The sequence below is a fragment of the Elgaria multicarinata genome, chromosome 7, assembly GCF_023053635.1.
Source record: "Elgaria multicarinata webbii isolate HBS135686 ecotype San Diego chromosome 7, rElgMul1.1.pri, whole genome shotgun sequence".
Classification (NCBI taxonomy): domain Eukaryota; kingdom Metazoa; phylum Chordata; class Lepidosauria; order Squamata; family Anguidae; genus Elgaria; species Elgaria multicarinata.
This window is the reverse complement of record NC_086177.1, coordinates 55,444,215-55,463,885: the sequence shown is the minus strand read 5'-3', so window position 1 is coordinate 55,463,885 and position 19,671 is coordinate 55,444,215. Positions and strand designations below refer to the sequence as shown.

The 19,671-nt window shown below is 38.2% G+C and overlaps 1 protein-coding gene across 1 annotated transcript in view; it reads left to right on the top strand.

The window, feature by feature from the left end:
- Window positions 1-19,671, top strand: part of SMCHD1 (structural maintenance of chromosomes flexible hinge domain containing 1) — a 94,048-nt gene that overhangs the window by 60,925 nt on the left and 13,452 nt on the right. Inside the window, exons 27-40 of the mRNA XM_063131299.1 lie at window positions 2,169-2,257; window positions 2,971-3,089; window positions 4,221-4,388; window positions 5,411-5,536; window positions 5,745-5,824; window positions 7,363-7,520; window positions 8,138-8,250; window positions 11,839-11,900; window positions 12,737-12,821; window positions 14,773-14,904; window positions 16,207-16,359; window positions 17,175-17,301; window positions 17,481-17,600; window positions 18,435-18,520. Coding sequence (XP_062987369.1) covers window positions 2,169-2,257; window positions 2,971-3,089; window positions 4,221-4,388; window positions 5,411-5,536; window positions 5,745-5,824; window positions 7,363-7,520; window positions 8,138-8,250; window positions 11,839-11,900; window positions 12,737-12,821; window positions 14,773-14,904; window positions 16,207-16,359; window positions 17,175-17,301; window positions 17,481-17,600; window positions 18,435-18,520 — 1,618 coding nt within the window. The remainder of the gene's footprint in view (window positions 1-2,168; window positions 2,258-2,970; window positions 3,090-4,220; window positions 4,389-5,410; window positions 5,537-5,744; window positions 5,825-7,362; window positions 7,521-8,137; window positions 8,251-11,838; window positions 11,901-12,736; window positions 12,822-14,772; window positions 14,905-16,206; window positions 16,360-17,174; window positions 17,302-17,480; window positions 17,601-18,434; window positions 18,521-19,671) is intronic.

Here is a 19,671-nt window from a genome sequence, read left to right as displayed (position 1 = left end):
TCTCATTAAGCAGTTGAACCATCATTTCTTTCCTCTGTCTTTTACTACTCACATATCTGAAGAAAGCCTTTTTATTGCTTTTAGCATCCCTCACTAATCTCAGCTCATTCTGAGCTTTATTATTATTATTATTATTATTATTATTATTTATTTATATAGCACCATCAGTGTACATGGTGCTGTACAGAGTAAAGCAGTAAATAGCAAGACCCTGCCGCATAGGCTTACAATCTAATAAAATCATAGTGAAACAATAAGGAGGGGAAGAGAATGCAAACAGGTACAGGGTAGGGTAAGCAGGCACAGGGTAGGGTAAAACTAACAGTAGAAAGTAACAGTAGAAGTCTGCACAACATCAAGTTTTAAAAGCTTTAGGAAAAAGAAAAGTTTTTAGTTGAGCTTTAAAAGCTGTGGTTGAACTTGTAGTTCTCAAATGTTCTGGAAGAGCGTTCCAGGCGTAAGGGGCAGCAGAAGAGAATGGACAAAGCCGAGCAAGGGAAGTAGAGGCCCTTGGGCAGGCGAGAAACATGGCATCAGAGGAGCGAAGGGCACGAGCGGGGCAATAGTGTGAGATGAGAGAGGAGAGATAGGAAGGAGCTAGACCGTGAAAAGCTTTGAAGGTCAGCAGGAGAAGTTTATATTGGATTCTGAAGTGAATTGGAAGCCAATGAAGAGATTTCAGAAGCGGAGTAACGTGGTCGGAGCGGCGAGCCAAGAAGATGATCTTTGCGGCAGAGTGGTGAACAGAAACCAACGGACTGATGTGAGAAGAAGGAAGGCCAGAGAGAAGAAGGTTGCAGTAGTCCAACCGTGAAATAACCAGTGCATGAACAAGCGTTTTGGCAGAAGAGACAGACAAAAATGATCGAATCCTGGCAATATTATACAGGAAAAATCGACAAGATTTAGCTACTGCCTCAATATGAGGAATAAAGGAGAGCGAGGAGTCGAATATAAAGCCAAGGCTACGAGCTTCCTTGACCAGAGTAAGCGTAACATCATTGACAGTAAGAGAGAATGAGAGATGAGGAGAAGGTTTAGGAGGAAAAACAAGCAATTCAGTCTTTGCCATGTTAAGTTTCAAGCGACGATGAAGCAGCCAGGCTGAGATATCTGAAAGACATTTCGGCACTTCTGCGCCACCTGTCTGTACTCTTCTTTTGTAACCTGGCCTTCCTTCCACTTCCTATATGTATCCCTTTTTGTTTTCAGGTCATCTCTAAGCTTTTTGTGGAGCCACATTGGTTTCCTCTGTTGTCTTCTCCTTGTTGGAATTGTTTGTAACTATGCCTTTAAATTTTCCTTTTTTAAATACTCCCACCCATCCTGCATTCCTTTTCTCATTAGGCTCATTTGCCATGGGACCTTACTTATCATAGTTCTGAGTTTATTAAAATCAGCTTTCCTAGAATCCAGAGTACGTGTATGGCTACACTCAACATTTGTCTCCTTCGTAATCAAGAATTCAAGTATGACGTGGTCACTTTCCCCCAGAGTTCCCGTAACTGCCACTTTATCCACTAAGTCATCCCTATTGGTCAATATCAAGTCAAGGATTGCTGATCCTCTAGTTCCTTCCTCCACTTTCTGTAGGAGAAAGTTATCATCCACACATGTCAGGAATTTCTTGGAAGGGCCGCTTTTGGCAGTATTTGTCTCCCAACAGATATCAGGGTAATTGAAGTCCCCATCACTACTACATCACACTTCCTTGAAACACTGGCAATTTGTTTCTCAAAAGTTTCGTCCTCGTCCTCTCTTTGATTGTGTGGTCGGTAGTAGACTTCTATTATCATGTTATTTTTATTCCTTGCCCCATTTATTTTAATCCAGATGCTCTCGATGGGGCTCCCAGTCTGATCCACCTGTATTTCTGTGCAGGGATAGGTATTTTTAATATGCAGTGCAACTCCACCTCCCTTTCTATTTCTTCTGTTCTTTTTTAACAAGTTATATCCTTCAATTGCTATATTCCAGTCATGGGAGTCCTCCCACCAAGTTTCAGTTATACCTATCAAGTCGTATTTGCCTTCATGTAGAGGAGTATGTTGCTTGAATTGCACTTCCGCTAAAGTAATGTTTAGTTTACATGTATAGCTGCTGATATTTAAGAAACGGGTAGACAAATAGTTGGATATCTATTAAACAGTCACTGTTTGTTTCTTTAGACCACTTGCTGATGACCCAAAAAACATTAAATGCAGAATAAAAGGATCAAATATATTACATATGGGTGAAACATTACAAAGTGAAATTGGTACGTACCTGTAACGCTTAACATTTTCCATTCTAGCACCCCATTCCTACACATATATGTAGCTGTGATGGTGCACAGAGTGCCTATAGCAAACTACAGCAGTGTCATATGCTCAGTACGCTTGCAATGCTGTTTGCATTATTGGCTTAAAGATCCCGTGCAGTATCCAATAGGGGCTTTGCGCACATGGCCAGCCATGCCAGTTGCCTGTGGCCGTGATGTAGCATTTCCAGGGGCAAGCTCCAAAAAGAGTGAAAACCCTTGTTTAAGGAAGGCGTGGCTTGCAGCCCTTCCAAAAACGAGCTTGCCCCAGAAGTGCTACATTGCAGCTGCAAGTGGTAGCGGCTGCATGCAGATCACTACCGGCGTGGCTGCACAAGCAGCAAGGCCGCTGTTGGATACTGGCCCCTGTTTGCTGAGATTATATATTAAAAAATAGACTTGTTAACTGTTCAGTAAGTATCTTTGGATAATTAAGTTTGCAATCCTATGCTCTCTTTCCTGGGAGTAAGCCTCATTGTACTCAGTGGAACTTAATTTTGAGTAGACATCTAATTAATTGCACTGTAAAGCTATAGTGTCATGATAGGCTCAGTGTCTAGAATTTTGGGTTTGTAATCAGATTATACATTAAATGTTGTAAATATTACTCTATTTTGCAAGTATAGTATGCATTTCACAGTGTTCTCATAACTTTTGATTCTTTTTTTAAGAGGTAATGATTACAGATCAGCATGAAAATCATATTCAAAACTTGACATCATCGTGTCTGACTTCCTTGGGAATTTCTGGGAATGGTCTGGATAAGTCAGATTTGAGAACTGTTTGGCAGGTAATGTATAATATCCTAATATCCAATGTAATGTAGTGTTTAAACTCATAAAAAGGGAACTTGTGCATATCCTTTAAGTGGCTTCTTAACATTCATAAAAATATTCAGAGTTAGAGTGGATACCTTAAATAATTACTTTCAAACTGTAAGTATTCGTTGAGAACTTAATTTTTGATCACAACTGTTTTCATGACAATTAAATAGGAACCTGTCTTTCCCAAAGACCAGTCACCTGGTGCCATTAAGATTTTAAGTCAAGTCTAGCAATTGTATGGTTTTTTTTCAAAACCCAGGACCATACTTTTCCAGCTGAATACAAACTATGCTCACACATTCCCACATGTCCCATTCCAATGATCACAGAGACATGGGATTCACTGCTTCTCAGCAATCTGGGTTTAGAGCCCAGGGAAGTCTCCATAATAAGAGGGAAGTCTATGTGTGAACGTTTCCTGGGTACAGACATCCATGCCAATGCATGGGATAAAGGCAAAAATCCCACAGTCACTTTCAACATGCTTTGCTTCTTCATTCAAATAATGCATGATAGAAGCTTTTGTCCATTTGAAGTTCATACTTTTCCTCTGGCTGATAGGGGGGCATTTTAAACTCGTCAAAGTCCTTCAACTTTTGCAGGAAAAGTCCATTTTCCAGACTGGATCCTCAAAGAGGAGTGGGATTCCTGTACTCCCAGTCCAGGCCTGCTTAGTGGCAGAAAAGCAAGCTTTAGGAAAGGGCTTAACAGCATCAAAACTAAAGAAAAACCAGATTCTTTGAAAGAATAAAACACAGATTTCAGGTTAAAGAACTAAGTTAGATATATTTCTCAAATTGCATTTAGAATAATGTTGTTTCTTACATTTGTTGTGTCAGTAGGTGATGATTTTGATCTAAAGTCCTATAAAATCGATTATAACTTCTACGGACATAGATAAGCTGCCCATGCTCAGTTTACCATCTTATAAAAATGAATAGATGTTTAGATCTTAGCTCATTCCACATGTAGAACATGCATTGTTGTAAAACCTTGTATGGATTAAATAGAAATGCATGAATATTCTTCTCATGATTTTTCCATCAAATAACCTTTTCATCTTTTTATTGTTTATATTATTATGTGTTTCTTTATAGGAAGATACACAAAGTATTTCTGTCAGAGGTATCAGGTTTAAACCAGGTCCTCCTGGAACCAAAGAACTGTGCTTTGCTTGGCGTGAATTTTCTCATTTCCTGAGATTAAATTTGATTGCAGGACCTCCAGCTAAATTGGTGCTTGTGGACTGGACAGAGTTAGAGGAAGTAAGTCAGTATTTTATGCTACTAATCAAGGGTGCTATGATGACAGTTGTTTCAGTAACTCTGTGAAATTTGGAAAAGGAAATATAAGTTTTGTCAATATTAAATGCTTCTGAAACATTAACATGGTCACTGGCATTAAAGGGAACATTGAAATACAAGGAGTAATTTGTATGAAAATAGCTGGGATTAGAAGATATGGATGTTGTTTCTTCATAACTAACCCTTCATCACAAGTCAGCAGTTCATGTAATAGCTTGTGAATATTGTACGTTTATAGAAGGGGTCCGCAACCTTTTTGAACCAGTGAACACAGTAGGACTTTTGAGAGTGCTCTTACAAAATGGCTGCCATGGGGAGGTGTGGCCAGACACAAAGCTCTCATTTTCAAGAAGGCAAACTGGTGAGCCTAAAAAAAACCTTGCCCAAGAACCTGAATACAAGGTGGAGGTGGGGTTTGAGCTCCAAAACACAGAACAAGTCCTTTGAATCTTCCAGATTCTGCTCCAACATGCATTTCACACAGAACGCAAACCGATGAGACTCAGAGACAAATAACTTGACAAAGAAACTAATGACAAGGCAGAGAGAGGCTCTGAGCCCAAATGCCAAATTACATTTTTATTGCCACAAGGCACAACCAAATACTCACTTCATAGATGGTAAACTGGTGATGCTCAGAGAAACACACTAGGTAAACACCACGACATCCATACAAAAATGGCCAGGTGAAAATACACACCACCCAAAACACCAGGCAAAATGAAAAAACACCCACTATTTATAAGAATGTCTCTGGGGGCCCTGTAAGATCCAGATGCATTCTTGGAAATGAAGACTGTGCTGGCGGCCAGCATTTTGCTTTGCAGTGTGCTAGCTTCTGAGTCGTTGGGATTTAAATTTTTTAAAAGTCTTACACAAACAAACAAGCATGAGGAGCAGGGACCCTGGTGGACACTACTTTGTGATCCCAGATTTATAGCATATTATATATAGTTTCGATAGCAATAATTTTCTATTTCTAGTGTGTGTCAGTGATTAATGGCAGAGAACTACAGAAACCTCTTATAGTCCAGCTCTGCGATCAGTGGAATAACCCATCTTTTGAACCTAACGTCAAAATCAACCTTGTAAAGGCTAACGACTTAAAGGTAATTTGGATTCAGCTTTTACGTCCTATTATATCTCATTTTTTTAAATGGAATCGTAGCATACATGGCTGTATAACATATTTAAACAACAGATTATATTTGAATAGATGTATAACAACTAGAGGATTATCCATTTATACCATTTTAAGGATTAGAATCAAACTCGCAGTGTATTGTCATTAAGGAAAAAAATCTATTTTATTGGCAGATTATTCCTTCAAACCAGCTACAAAAAACAAATGAAAATGGTACCGCAGATTTTGGAGTTGTTAGTATTCATGCTCCCAGGTAAGTGATAAAAAAAACCATATCAATCAGAATATGTTTGGAAATATGTATTGCGATTTCTAGCACTGCCCTATCATGAAGGTTGAGGAATTTATACTTATATTTTATTTTGGAAATTGTTATCCTGCCTTTCATTTATGCTGCAAGAAAGCCAATGAAGTCATATTGCTACAGTCATTCTAAATTGAAAGGGGGATCAGATGTCATAAAAAGCCAGATGCCATTAAAAGTTTGAAATATAGTAAAGGTGGAAATATAGCAAAGGTGGCAGCCAAACATGGCTTGGGAGGGAAATTTATAATTTGCCCACCATCAGAAAAAGGCCCTTTTCAATAGCCACCAGTCTTCCAAGGTGTCCCCACCTCCAGAAAAGAGCCCAAAGAAGATCTGAATTAACAGGAAGGTTCATGCAGACAAATGTGGTATTCCAGATACCCCCAGTCCCAAGCTAGGGCTTTAAGTGCCAGGAAAAACACTTTGAATTTGACCTGGGGGCAAAATAACAGGAGCCACTAAAGATCGTAATATGTACACAGTGGTCATTTCCAGTCAGAAGTCTCACTGTTGCATTTTGTACCAGCTGCAGTTTTCAGATATTCTTCAAGGGCAGCTCTTTATGGATATTGCCAGATAACTGGCCTACTCATGGAAGAGTGTAATTGTCTCACTAGCCAAAACTAGCAAGCTACTGATACAACTTGAGCGTCCACCAACAACACTGGATCTAGCAGCACCCCTGTGCTATGAACCTTGTTCTTAAATGGGGAGTTTAACCCCATACAGAAAAGATTAAATACTACTTCCATGTTTGATACCACTCTCAGTAGTACCTCTTGTTTTATCTGGATTGAGTTTCAGTTATAAACCCTTAGCTAGCTCATTTCTGCCCAGTCACCTGTTCAGTATGTCTACAACTACACCTGGATCCAATGAAAAGTGGGTGGTCGGGAAGTTGGTTGATTTGATTTGATTTATTACATTTATATATTGCCCCATAGCCGAAGCTTTCTGGGTAGTTGTCATGCACATATTGATGGCACTGAACTCTAAAACCTGGGACAATCTGTCCCAGTTGTATCGTACAGATCAGGGGTAGGGAACCTCAGGCCCAGTAGCCAAATCTGGCCTTCCTTTGGTCCCAATCCAGGCCTCTGGGATTCCCCACATGGCCATATCCCCTTTTCCCCAGCTACTGATAGTTGGGTAATTTCCTGGCTTTTGTTTTTTCCGCATTCTAAAAGGTTGTAATGCCTCTCCTAAGGCTTAAGTATTAGCAGTAGGAGTTTTAAGATACAATTTAAGCTGGTTTATACTTTTGTTCCGACACCTTTTGCTTTTGATCCAGCCCCTTTCCCCTTCAATCCAACTCACTATTGGAATGAGCCCTTGAGAGCTTCTCTGAAATTGAAATTAGCCCTCAGGCTGAAAGAGGTTCCCCACCCATGATATAGATGCAGTGAAAAAAATCTATATTTTTATTAAAATATGTTGAAACCTTTTAGATTATGTTGAGTTTTAACTACTATTGTGTGTTTCAGAGGAGAGCATATGTTTCAGTTTAAAGCCTCATACAACAAGAACACACTAAACAGTGCAGTAGTCACATTAAATGTTCTCCCTGACCCCGAGAAACCTACACGTTTGAATGTCAAGTATGACAAGAATGCTACCTTTGCAGCTGGAGGCATCTTTCCTGGTGAGTAGTTATTTGTGACATTTTGATCTTGCCATTTATTTATTTATTTCATTTATCTCCTGCCTTTTTTTCCTCCAATGAAGAATATTGTGGACTTATCTATGAGAATTCCTTCTGGTCATAGAGAGGATAATATCCTGGTGCATCTTGGCCTGGACCTGTGCTTTCCTCTAGAATGATTCTTCATAGTGAAAATATTACATTCTAGGGATAGCCTTCTATCCTTCCCCCTTCATCTTCTGATCCCAGCAACAGTATAATGTTCTCAAGAACTTCATTCAAGGGCTCGGAAACATGTATAAAATAGGCTTGTATACAAGTCCTGTATAGCCATTGGCTAGGTTGCTATGATGTCATTAAACGTTCATGACTATTCTTATTGTTGATGCTTTTATACTGAGCACTTAAATTGCTGCTTAGTATATGAACTATTTAGTAGTAACTAATAACATACATGACAGTTAATAATTTTCAAGAAATGTTTATAAGCATCTTCTAGTCTTCTACTTGTATACCTGTCTAGGTAATAGTTTACTTCCAGAGAGTTTTAGCTTTGAAATGTAAAATAGAACTTTTTGGGGGGAAGAATTACTTCGCCTTTTCTTTTCTTCACACAGACTTCATGATTAGTGTTACTTCTGAAGATGACAACATTATTAAAAATATAAATCCAGGAAGAATTTGTATGAAAATGTGGGAAGAGCACAGTAGTGGAACTCTAGCACAGAATGTAAGTAAGAGGAAACCTCAGTATGTGGGTGAGTGGAACCATATGGTTTACACATGACTCTTACACAGGTGCCAATTTAAATAATGCTATTTAAGATCACCATGTGGGATTGACTGATAATATTATTATTGCAACTATTCAAAAAGAGAAGTATACTGTAATATGGTGAGCCATTCCACATGAATGGCTTACCACTTCTTGATAAGTGCAGACTGATGCCATTTAATTCTGCCTCCACTTAGCAGCTATAATATATGAATCAGCCTCTCATCTGAAGAGTTTAAAGTGGATTTGCCTTTTATTCCTTCTGAGAAACCCTGGTCACTTTGTGAGATGTGCAGATGACCCAGGCAGTTGACACAATGGCTTTGAACTGAGCCTCTGCAGCTTCTTTGTATACACCTGAGCTGAGCGCAATGGAGCAACTTGGGTGATGGCTGGAATACAGATATGTAGGAAGACAGATGCCACATTCAGCCAAATGCAGGCTCGAGGTCATTATTGGATCTACTGCCATTGCTTCTTCTCAGTGTTGTCCAGTGGAGAATTCCAGGTGTTTGAGTCCTGTTTCAATCTGGTCCAGGGAAAAATGTAGCACAGCCCTTAGTGGCACGCTGTGACAAATTTTGCAAGTCACTTGATAATGTTGTTCATATCCGTCATGACAGAGACACTAGTTAGTGCAGTCCAATTAGTACAGATATCCAGAGCACCATCTGGTCCAATTTTATTGAATTGTTTCCAGTTGTTGGGGCTTAATAATCTAAACAAGTTCAGCCAGCCATCTATATGCCATTCTAGGGTTATTATACCTACTAGAGAGTTCAGCTGGTCCAGGAAGTTGTAAATACTTCCTTGAGGTGAGGGGAACAGTCTCAATCTCTTTAAAAGAGTAGATGATTAGAGCACTTCTGAAGAAACCTAATCTTGATCTGGAATATGTAAACAACTGTAAGCAGGCAGTTACTATACCCTTCCAGGGCAAGGTGCTTAAGCAGTTAGTTGCCAGCCAACTCCAAGCATTCTTGAATGAAACTGATTTTCTAGATGTATTTCACTCAGGCTTCAGGCTTGATTTTGGAACAGAACGTGGCTTGGCTTGGTTGCCATGTGGGATGGCATCTGCTGAGAAAGGAACAGGGGATGCAACCCTGTTGATTCTCTTGGACCTCTCAGCTGCTTTCAGTACCATTAATCATGGTATTTTTTCTGCATAGGCTATTTGAGTTGAGTGTTGTAGGTACTGTCTAGCATTGGTACAGCATTGTTCTCAACAATCAGTCTCCTTTCCCAGGCCTCATTTTTCTTTCAATTCTTGTCAGATTGAAAGACTTTTCTTTCTTTCTAGTTTAGTCCTCTCTCTCTTTTAAAGTAAACAACAAAGAAGAAAAGATTTTGCTGACTTTCTGCCTTTTTGCCACAAGATGGCAATGCCTAGTAAGAAGAGCTCCAAACCTAATAAGGAAAAAGAAAAGGCGTGGTCGGTAAGGCATATCCAAGTTATCCAGACCCCAACCACTACTCACAAGGCACCATCCCTGCTTGACCTTCAGGAGCTGTTGGTCGCCGCAGCTCCAATAGTGAGAAATTTATGAAAGGACCTGTAGCATCCAGGCATGGCCAATGCCCATGGCCCAATGTTGCGTAGCAAACACAAGCAGATTGGAGTGGAGCCCTTGTAGAACTGGATGATGCAGGGTTGTGAGCTCTCTCCATGGTCTCTCTTGGAAGAGGCCAACCCAGACATTTATTTATTTATTTATTTATTTATTTATTGCATTTTTATACCGCCCAATAGCCGAAGCTCTCTGGGCGGTTCATAAAAATTAAAACCACAATAAAACAACCAACAGGTTAAAAGCACAATTACAAAATACAGTATAAAAAGCACAACCAGGTTAAAACCATGCAGCAAAATTGTTATAAGATTAAAATACAGAGTTAAAATAGTAAAATTTAAGTTAAAATTAAGTGTTAAAATACTGGGAGAATAAAAAGGTCTAAAAAGGACATCAATCTGGATGAGTTTGTGAAAGTACATAAGCATTCGTTGGAGCTTCTTCACACTTCCTTCAGCACCAGACACCTGGACTCTCAACTTCATACAACCTGTCTGTTTCCTGGAGTTTCACTCCACTCCCAGGAACAAGTTTCTCCACTTTCCAGGTACGCTCTCAAACAATGGCTGATGGCAGCAACAGTTGTTCACCTCCAAGAGATAGGGCAATAGATCCACCTCCCAAACACTTTCAGAGGCTATGCTATTCTCTTTTCCTGGTCCCCAGGAAGGGAGGGTCCTCCTGGCATGCCATACTGGATCTGAAACAGGTTTATGACATATCTAAAATTCTGGATGGAGACCCTCTAGACTATCAAGAAGACTCTACATCAGGGGGATTACCTTTCATCCATAGATCTTATGGAGGATTATCTCCATGTCCCCATTGCTGCAAAGCACTGGCGATTTCCTACAAAGGGCACCACTTTCAGTACAGGGCAATGCCCTTCGGCCTGGCATCAGCATCAAGAATCTTTTCCAAGCTAATTGGCTCACCTCAAACACAAGACATTTATCCCTATCTATTATTATTATTATTATTATTATTATTATTATTATTATTATTATTATTATTATTTGTATCCTGCCTTTTGCCCAATACTGGGCCTTACAAAATTTAAAACATGTACATTTTAAAACCTAAGAAAAGAAATGTACAAAAAAATATTTAAAAATTACAATATTAAAACTTTAAACATTTAAAATACACGACAATTTTACAAGTCCTTAACATAGATGGAGGACCAGATTATTTTCCAAAGGCCTGCCAGAACAAAGAAGTTTTTGCCTGCTTCCGAAAGCACATCAAGGAGGGAGCCAGTCTAGCTTCCCCAGGAAGAGAGTTCCAAAGCACTGGAGCAGCCACCAAGAAGGCCCTTTCCCATGTTCCCACCAAACCCGCCTGTGAAGATGGTGGGACTGAAAGAAGGGCTTCCCCAGAAGATCTCAAAGCAAGGACAGGCTCATAAGGGAGAATACAGTCTTCCACATATACCTGCCTGGACCATGAAATCTTCTGAGGCATTTCTCCAGATGTCCCTGCCAAATGATGTGTGCAGATGGCTACAAGGGAGAAGGCCTTTTCAATGGGGACACCGCCATTGTAGAGTGTCCTCTCAAGATAGGACATTGATGTTCCTGGCCATCCACATTGTGGTTCTTCCGCTGCTTGCTTTATGCACTATTTATTTTTATGGTTTTACCTTGTTGTTGTTTTATTTATTTGTTTTATTTTTTATTGGAAGCTGCCCATAAATACTGTAAATAATAAAAAAGGGAAATGGTCTGTTGAGACCATTGTCTTTATTTTTGGCAAAAGGACAAAAACCAGTGAACTTCAAAGTAGGAATGGAGGGAAGGATTCACAATGGACAAGCTTTACTAAGGTATTAGTTAATGGAGTGCATTCTCTACCATTGAATTTTATTTAGTCAATTTCTCTGTTAATGTTTCAAAGTCACTAAATGGAACAAAATTATTTAAATTTTTTACATGTATGTAAACCCTTCTGTGGGTTCTTTTCTTCCCAGGTTACAACGTTTGGCTGTACCAAAACAAAAGATGACAAGGATGAGAGCTTTTTTTACTTCAGGTAAACAAATTATGTGGTGTTCTAATGGTTATGACATAGTTTTAAATACAATATTCATGGGGAAAATGCATAGAGTAAATAGACAACATTATTTGTCTATTTCCTAAGCTAAATACTTTCCTAAGCTAAAATGATTCTTTGAATTTTCGACTTTGCTGTTTGCAAATATGAAATATGAGATAACTAGTGAAAGCTTTGCTAAGAAATCCTTAAAAGGTTAAAGGCAACCACAAACAGAATAACCGGCAATAGTACAAAATTAAGTAAATCCCTTCTGGGGTGGTTTTAATAATCCCCCCCCCCAAAAAAAAATCACACTAGGAAATGCTATTAGTGTTGCACTAGACATTGCTTATGCTAAAGGAATGTAATTTACATCAGCAGTAATGCTTGTATTGAATACTGCTCAGGAATTATTTTGATGTAGCTTCTGGCAAGATCTCTGCAGAATGTCTATGTCTAAGTTAGTGTGTCATTAGTTTGAATGTTATATACAAAGTTGCAGTTGATTTAACGGGGACCAATTAAGTTCATAAAGGATTTAGAATATAACTTATACGAGGATAAGTTGAAAGACTTTGGTTTATTTAAGTATATGATGGAGCAACTGTTGTAGTCTTCATATATAGAAATGAAATTTGTTGGGTTTCATCATTCAGAAAAAGTTATGTCAATGAGAAACTTTATCTTCCTTTGACATGCTCTAACACCTGCTGGAAGAAGGGAATGTTTGGGTCCAACCCATAAATGATCCCTCATTTAACAGACAAGAGTGTTAGAGAATATAAATACTATAAGTTTTAATCTGCTACTAAAATTCAGTATTTGTAATTTAGGGAAAAAATTCCAGAGGAAGTGGGCACATACAACATCCAGTTTGCATTTGCCATTGACAGAATAAATATTCTTAACAGTGAACAGGTTGGTTTGCTTTTGAAATAAAATATGTAAAGGAATGTGTGCAAATAGTTTGGTATAGATGTTGTTTTTACCACTTCTGTAAGATCTGAACCAGTTACAAACTAATTTATGTTGAATTTTTTAGTTGGCTGCTTAAATAAGACTGATCTTTACTAGATTCTTAGAAACAAAAAGGCTCTTTTCTGAAAGATTGCCTTCTCTCACACAAACTGCCCATCAGTTAAGATTTTCATCAGAGGCCCTTTTCCACCCCTCCGCCCCTGCCCCGCTTTCTAAGTTTAGGCAGGTAACTACTGGAGAGAATGCCTTCTTAGTGGTGACACACACACGCTATTGAACTCTATCCTTAGTAACACAATAGCCGAACACATGTTTTGCACTCAAATGTCCTAGGTTCAAGCAATAAACATCTCTTCCCACCTGAAGAGAGACTAATCTCTAGGAACTTTCCTCTTTTGAAAGTATGCAAACTAAGCAAGACAATTCTCCTTTCAAGAAGAATGGAAGCCCTTTCCCAAAACGTGTTAACTTCAGAGAGACTGGTTGTGATGCAGCTTATTATTATTTATTTATTTATTTATTTATTTATTTATATAGCACCATCAATGTACATGGTGCTGTACAGAGTAAAACAGTAAATAGCAAGATCCTGCTGCATAGGCTTACATTCTAATAAAATCATAATAAAACAATAAGGAGGGGAAGAGAATGCAAACAGGCACAGGGTAGGGTAAACAGGCACTGGGTAGGGTAAAACTAACAGTATAAAGTCAGAACAAAACCACTTCACATTTAGACAGATTCCAGAGCTGTGAACAATAAAAGATACAAAAACGCTGATCGTAGCGTCCCAGGTCGGTAGAGGGACCCCGTCAGGTATTGCGGTCCCAGCCTATAAGATTTCATAGGTCATCTTCTGACGAGATGCTAGCCGGGCTGACTTTCTCTCACCTTCCTTTAGTTCTACCTGTTTTAGTCTGTGGTATACTCTAGGATCGGCTAACCTCTCCGTGCCCTCCCCCTCGGAAGAATACTGGCTTCCCACTGACTGCGTGTTGTTTACCCTTGAGGAGATAAGCTCTAGAGAAAGTTCATTCCCAGCTAATGAAGAGCCCATAAGAGCTGCTTCCTCCACTGCCATAATCTGGCATGTTTCTGGCGCCGTCTCCTCTACTTCAGAGTCTAATTCTGATTGATTGCCTGAAACATCTTTCCCCAACCCAAGGGGAGCAGAGCTAGACATGATAGATTCAAATAAATCAGTTAAACAGTATCACAAGTTTAAAAAGAGAGCAGTAACAATTTGGGGGTGGGGGGGAATCACCATCTTTAACCAAGGGAGGAATGGAAAGGAACCTCTCGTGCAGAGCACTTGAGTCATTACTCCTAGAGGGACGCCTGCTTACGCTGACGTTTTCTTGGCAGACTTTGTAGCGGGGTGGTTTGCCATTGCCTTCCCCAGTCGCAGTTACCTTTCCCCCAGCTAGCTGGGTACTCATTTTACCGACCTCAGATGGATGGAAGGCTGAGGCGACCTTAGCCGGCTGCCTGAGAAACAGCTTCCGCTGGGATTGAACTCAGTCCGTGGGGAGAGTTTCGGCTGCAGTAACTGCCGCTTACCACTCTGCGCCACACGAGGCTCTATCTTTAACCAAAGGCAGATTAAAATAAAAAGTTAGAAATGAGTGTAATTTGGCTCAGTTCATACATATTTTTGAAATGTTGTTTCTACTTTTGTGTATTCAAGGCCTCCAATAATGTTGGTGTAGAAATTACCCAAAGGTTTCCACTGCAGCATGGGCCCAATTTCTTGAAAGCAGAGCACAACAAGAATACATTTGAATTAATGATGTACAATTAAGGCTGTTTATGTTAGTGTTGAAGACATGTTTCAGATCACTTTCCAGATTGTAAATTAAGCCAATGTGTATTGTTGTGGTCTTTTCTTAAGATTAAAATTCCAGTGGCACCTAATGAACCAGCACAGTTGATGCCAAGAACTTTGCCAAATACTCCTGCAGTTTCGAATGTTGAGGCTGTTGGCAGTCGAACCCTTGTCAAGGACTTGACCCTCACCATAATGGTAATTAAGTGAAATTTGATGTAATAAGTGGTTTAAAACTGAGTGAACTTTTTTTTAAAAAAAAAATTGTATCTTTTAAGTTGGAAGCAGGTGTTCATCACTCAAAGTCAGTGTTTTGAAATGTGTATTAAGTGTCATCTAATTGTTTGGTAAGCAATTGGTTTTAATTTGCTAAGCGTGTAAGACGTGTTACTGTAAACAGTTGTTTAATCTACTATTTCCTTGAAAATTTGGCAGCCCATTTCTTGCATTACATTTTATATGAGGAAACAACTCCCCCTTCTTGTTTTCTCCAGCAATAGCTCTCTTAAGAGATTCTGTCCGAGCATTGTTATCAAATTCTAAAGTGGAAGTACAGTTGTCTGAGAACATCCTAGTCCTCACCTTGAAAGGCTTTCAGGTGTCTATGAAGCTTCCCAGAGCTCTGTATACTTTAAATCTCCACCCAAGAAGGGGGAGATTTAAAGTATACACACACACTGTTGTTGTTAGATCCCATTAAGTCTACCAATCTTGTTTGAAAGGGATTGTGGAATACCTTCTACGCCTTGTTTTTATATGGTGGTGGTGTTGCTCTTTAACGGAGTATGTTCTTTGTTAATGCCCATACTTAGAAACTCAGTTGTAACCACTTTGGCTTCAGGTAAGCTTCATAAAGAAATGTCAATGTGGTAAACAGTTGCAGCAAATCAATCTAGTCATAGCATATTACAACCCAATAATTAGTTAATTTGTATTTGTTTCCTCTTGTCATTAGCTAGACGTGTATAGAATTTTTTTCCAGTATTAGATAGCAGGTAGCCATCATGTTAATACATCAAGCTTTTGATTATTGCAACAACAACAACAACAAAAAGGGATGAGGGAGGGAAAGGAACAATAAACTGTTCCAGAAAACTATTACAGTGAAGCTGGAATATTTGACAAGATACACCAAAAATCCAATCTTGTTTTTCAAGTTAATTGATGTTAATATTGACAAGGGCACACATATCTTTTCTCATTTTTTTTTAATCAGGTGCTTCCCCAGAACCTGTGAATTGCTCTTTTATTGACACACACACACACACACACACACACACACACACACACCCTGCGTTTGCACTGCAGTTGGATGATAATATCAGAACATTTCTCAAATGGAGAAATCCTAGTGCATGAACTGTAGAGAGTTCTGGAAACAAATTGGGATACACACACAAGATGCGCACGCACACGTATTCCATTTGGTCCCATCCTTAAAATATATGTTATGAACAAGCATTACTTACACATCTAACTTAGCTGTCTTCTTCATTTAAGGATGAATACAAAAACTGTACTGGAAACGATTTAAATGGAAAAATTATAGCTAAAATTAAAAGTTCAATTGAGAAAGACACAGAAATTCCGCTATTTCAAGGTAACACAACTACAGTTGAGTTTCCTCTTCATCAAGGAATTGTTGAAATTGAGGTGAGTCTTCTTAAAATAACTCTAGTACATGTAAGTTTCCATTGAATACATCGGATATGGAAATCAGTGCATTTTATTTGCCCTTGTATTACTTTTCTTCATATTGTATATACTTTATAATTTAAGAAAGTGTAGATACTAATGGGCATGATCCCACAAAGTTAAGTATATTTAAATTATATTGATTGCAATGGCTGTATTTTGTTCTATCAGCTTTTTGAAATCAGTGGAATTGGAAAAGTGTTTTATATTGATTGGCTGGATCATGCTTAGTATTTACAAACTGGCAACCGTCATATTAAAATTGTGCTTAGAAATGAGAATTGCGTCTTTTGATCCTTAGGAAAACCTCTAATCCCGTGAGTTCTGCTGTCTGCTTCCATGGTGATAGCAGTAACGTTAACTCCACATTGGGAGTTGAATGTTTTCCTTTACTATATATATTCATTTGGCTTCTCTGAACACTACCTTGGTACTATTTTTGAATAAAAAGTAACAATGAAAAATAAGTAAAATCCAAGGGACCAAACAAGGTAGAGATAATTTCTAAATTGTTTTTAATATGCTTATTGAAAATATAATAAAAATGTATCATTGCTTAGAAAGGTGAAGCTACTTTTTATATGTTACATTGCAAAATGAATTAGATCAACAGCAGTTAACTTTCTTTTCTTTGGAGAAAATGTTTTAAAGTAGGATTTTAAAATTCTGTTAGGAAATGGAATTAAGGAATATCTAAATATTTGTGTACAAGTAAGTGAAATAGAGCATTCTTAAATAGATCATACAGATGACAAATATGTGGTTTTTTTCAGGATCTTGTGTTAGCAGAAAATAGTCCAGGGAGAGATAGTACTGAATATATTCTTGTATTTGAGCCAGTCATACCAACTTTGAAAAGAGATTTAGAACCTTACTCTCTGTCGTTTCTGTTTTACAATGGTGAGTTTCAGTGTTTCTTGTGTTTTATTTTCTAAAATCTAAAATTCTTCATAATGTTTTAAAGTTATTTTTCTTGCTTTTTAAAATTATCAATTTGTGATTTCATTTTATATTTTTCTGACTTTTGGGGAAAAGACTGAAGGTGGCTACACTAAAATGTATTATTTTTTTCTCTTTAGGTTATAAGAAACAACAGGAGATGGCAACACTTACAAAAAAGAGAGACAAACTATCTCATACAATAAAAACGTACAGAAATACGTTTGACGCCAATCAACAGCTTCTCACAGAAATAAAATGTAAGTAATGTAAGAATATTATATTCATTTTAATGTATTTTACATGCATTACAGACCACACAATTTTCACATATGGGATTAATTTTTATTTCTCCCCTGCAATGTTGTGTTGTATTTTTATATGCATTATTCCTTTTCAATAATTCTCATTTCATTTGTAAAATGTATATGTATCACTGAGTAGAGGGCTATTTGGTTATATAATATACTACACAGGTGGGATTATATGGCAGTTCTTTGTGGTAAATTTCTTCATCCAGTAGCATATATGACTGTTTAGTGTGAATTGCGGTGTATACACAGAATGCTGACAGACTACAGATGATAAGAAAAGGGTACAGCTACAGTCGTGGCGATGTTGGCTAGCTCACTGTGTATATTATTGTGTGGTCCTATAAAGAAATTCAGGAGTGACTGGGTTCACACGACATGACAAGCCATAGTGGGTTGTTGTGTTGTCTGAAGCCAGACTGATTCCTACAGGGGGAATGGGCCTCGGTAACAAGCCACTCTAATAACCCATGGCTTGTTCTTGGGGTGTTTTACCCACAATAGCTTGGCATCTTGTCCGAACCCAGACATACCAACTCATCATCAGTTGTGTGCATCAGCCAGCAAGCTGCTTGGCATGAGCAGCAAAAACCCTGCCACTCTGTGCAAGCATGACCACAATTACACAATGATAAGTAAAGCTCTGTCTGTGTTTGTTATGAGATGGCTTTTTACAATGTGAGTTATCAATTGATGTTCATTTTATTGAGTGATGAACATCCTATGTGAACTCAACTTCAGTCTAACTTAAGCTATTATTACTAATTCAATATATCGTTTTAGGTCAAGCTGAGGAAGCTCAAACAAAAGAGGCCCAACTGAAGAATGAATTGCACAGACTTGGGATTGTCATACCTCCGACTAATGTTGTATGATCCTCATCAATTTCTTTAATTTATATCTGTTAAGATGCTTAACAAAATTCTTATAGAGTATGATTACATCAAAGACAGAGACAAAAGTTTCTAAATAGAGCCTACATTTCTTTCCCCTATTCCTAGATAGGTGAACTGCAATTTTCTTACAAGCGTTGTAATTTCATAACTGCCTTGTTCCCAGGGAAGGTTGCTGAAGCCATTGTTAAAACATTCCCCACCCCATTTTCTGCCTCCTGTGCCAGTCTTATCAAGCATACAAACGAACAGCGTAATCTCTCATTCGTTGACTGAAGCTCACATTATAACTAACTGCCTATAATATGGAAGTCTCTTGAAATAGAAGCTGCATGTGACACTCTGTTTTTGTCTGGTGACTCACTTTTTGGCTTGGGTTGTCAGTTTGCATCAATTCAAATTACAACAGAAATGTTTTCTGTTAACATGGAGACAAACTAAGTACCAGGAACTGAGCCACGTCATGCAAAGTGGGGTCGCCATGTGGGGCCACTACAACTGAGGTGTAATTTTAGGTCTCAATATGGCAACTATTTCCATTGAAGTGAGCCAGAATTTGGAGGCAAGAACAGCCTCATGGTTTAGGAGATCTAGAACATAAGGTTTTTATTTTAGGATCGAATTGATCAGAAGTCTCCCAACATATAGCCTGGCAACTTTTCGATTCTGGTATTTAGTACAAACAAATAGTGTTTTGAAACCAGGCTACTAATATGTATTTACAGTGTAATCCTGTGCAGACATATTCAGAAATAAGGCCCATTGATTTCTATCTGTCAAAAGATTGCAGCTTTAAACTATCTCGTTCAGTACCGAATACATTTTTTTAATATCCAGCATAGAAAAAAATCCAACTTTGAATGCCAAAATTCTCACTTAAGTTTAATCATAACGTTAATTTATTTACATAATGCACAATATAAAAAATAATATACTCTGTTTGTATTTTTGGCAATTTGTGCCAAATAATTTCCCTTGGTTGAATTTTGTTATACCGTATACATACTAGTCCCCTTTCAAAATAGTTGTCTCTTTGAATTCTTTTAGCTGATTTGACCTACAAATTTGCCATTCATTTTCTGATGTAAAGCCAGTCAGTTAGAGCAGTGCAAACAGTGAAAAGCAAT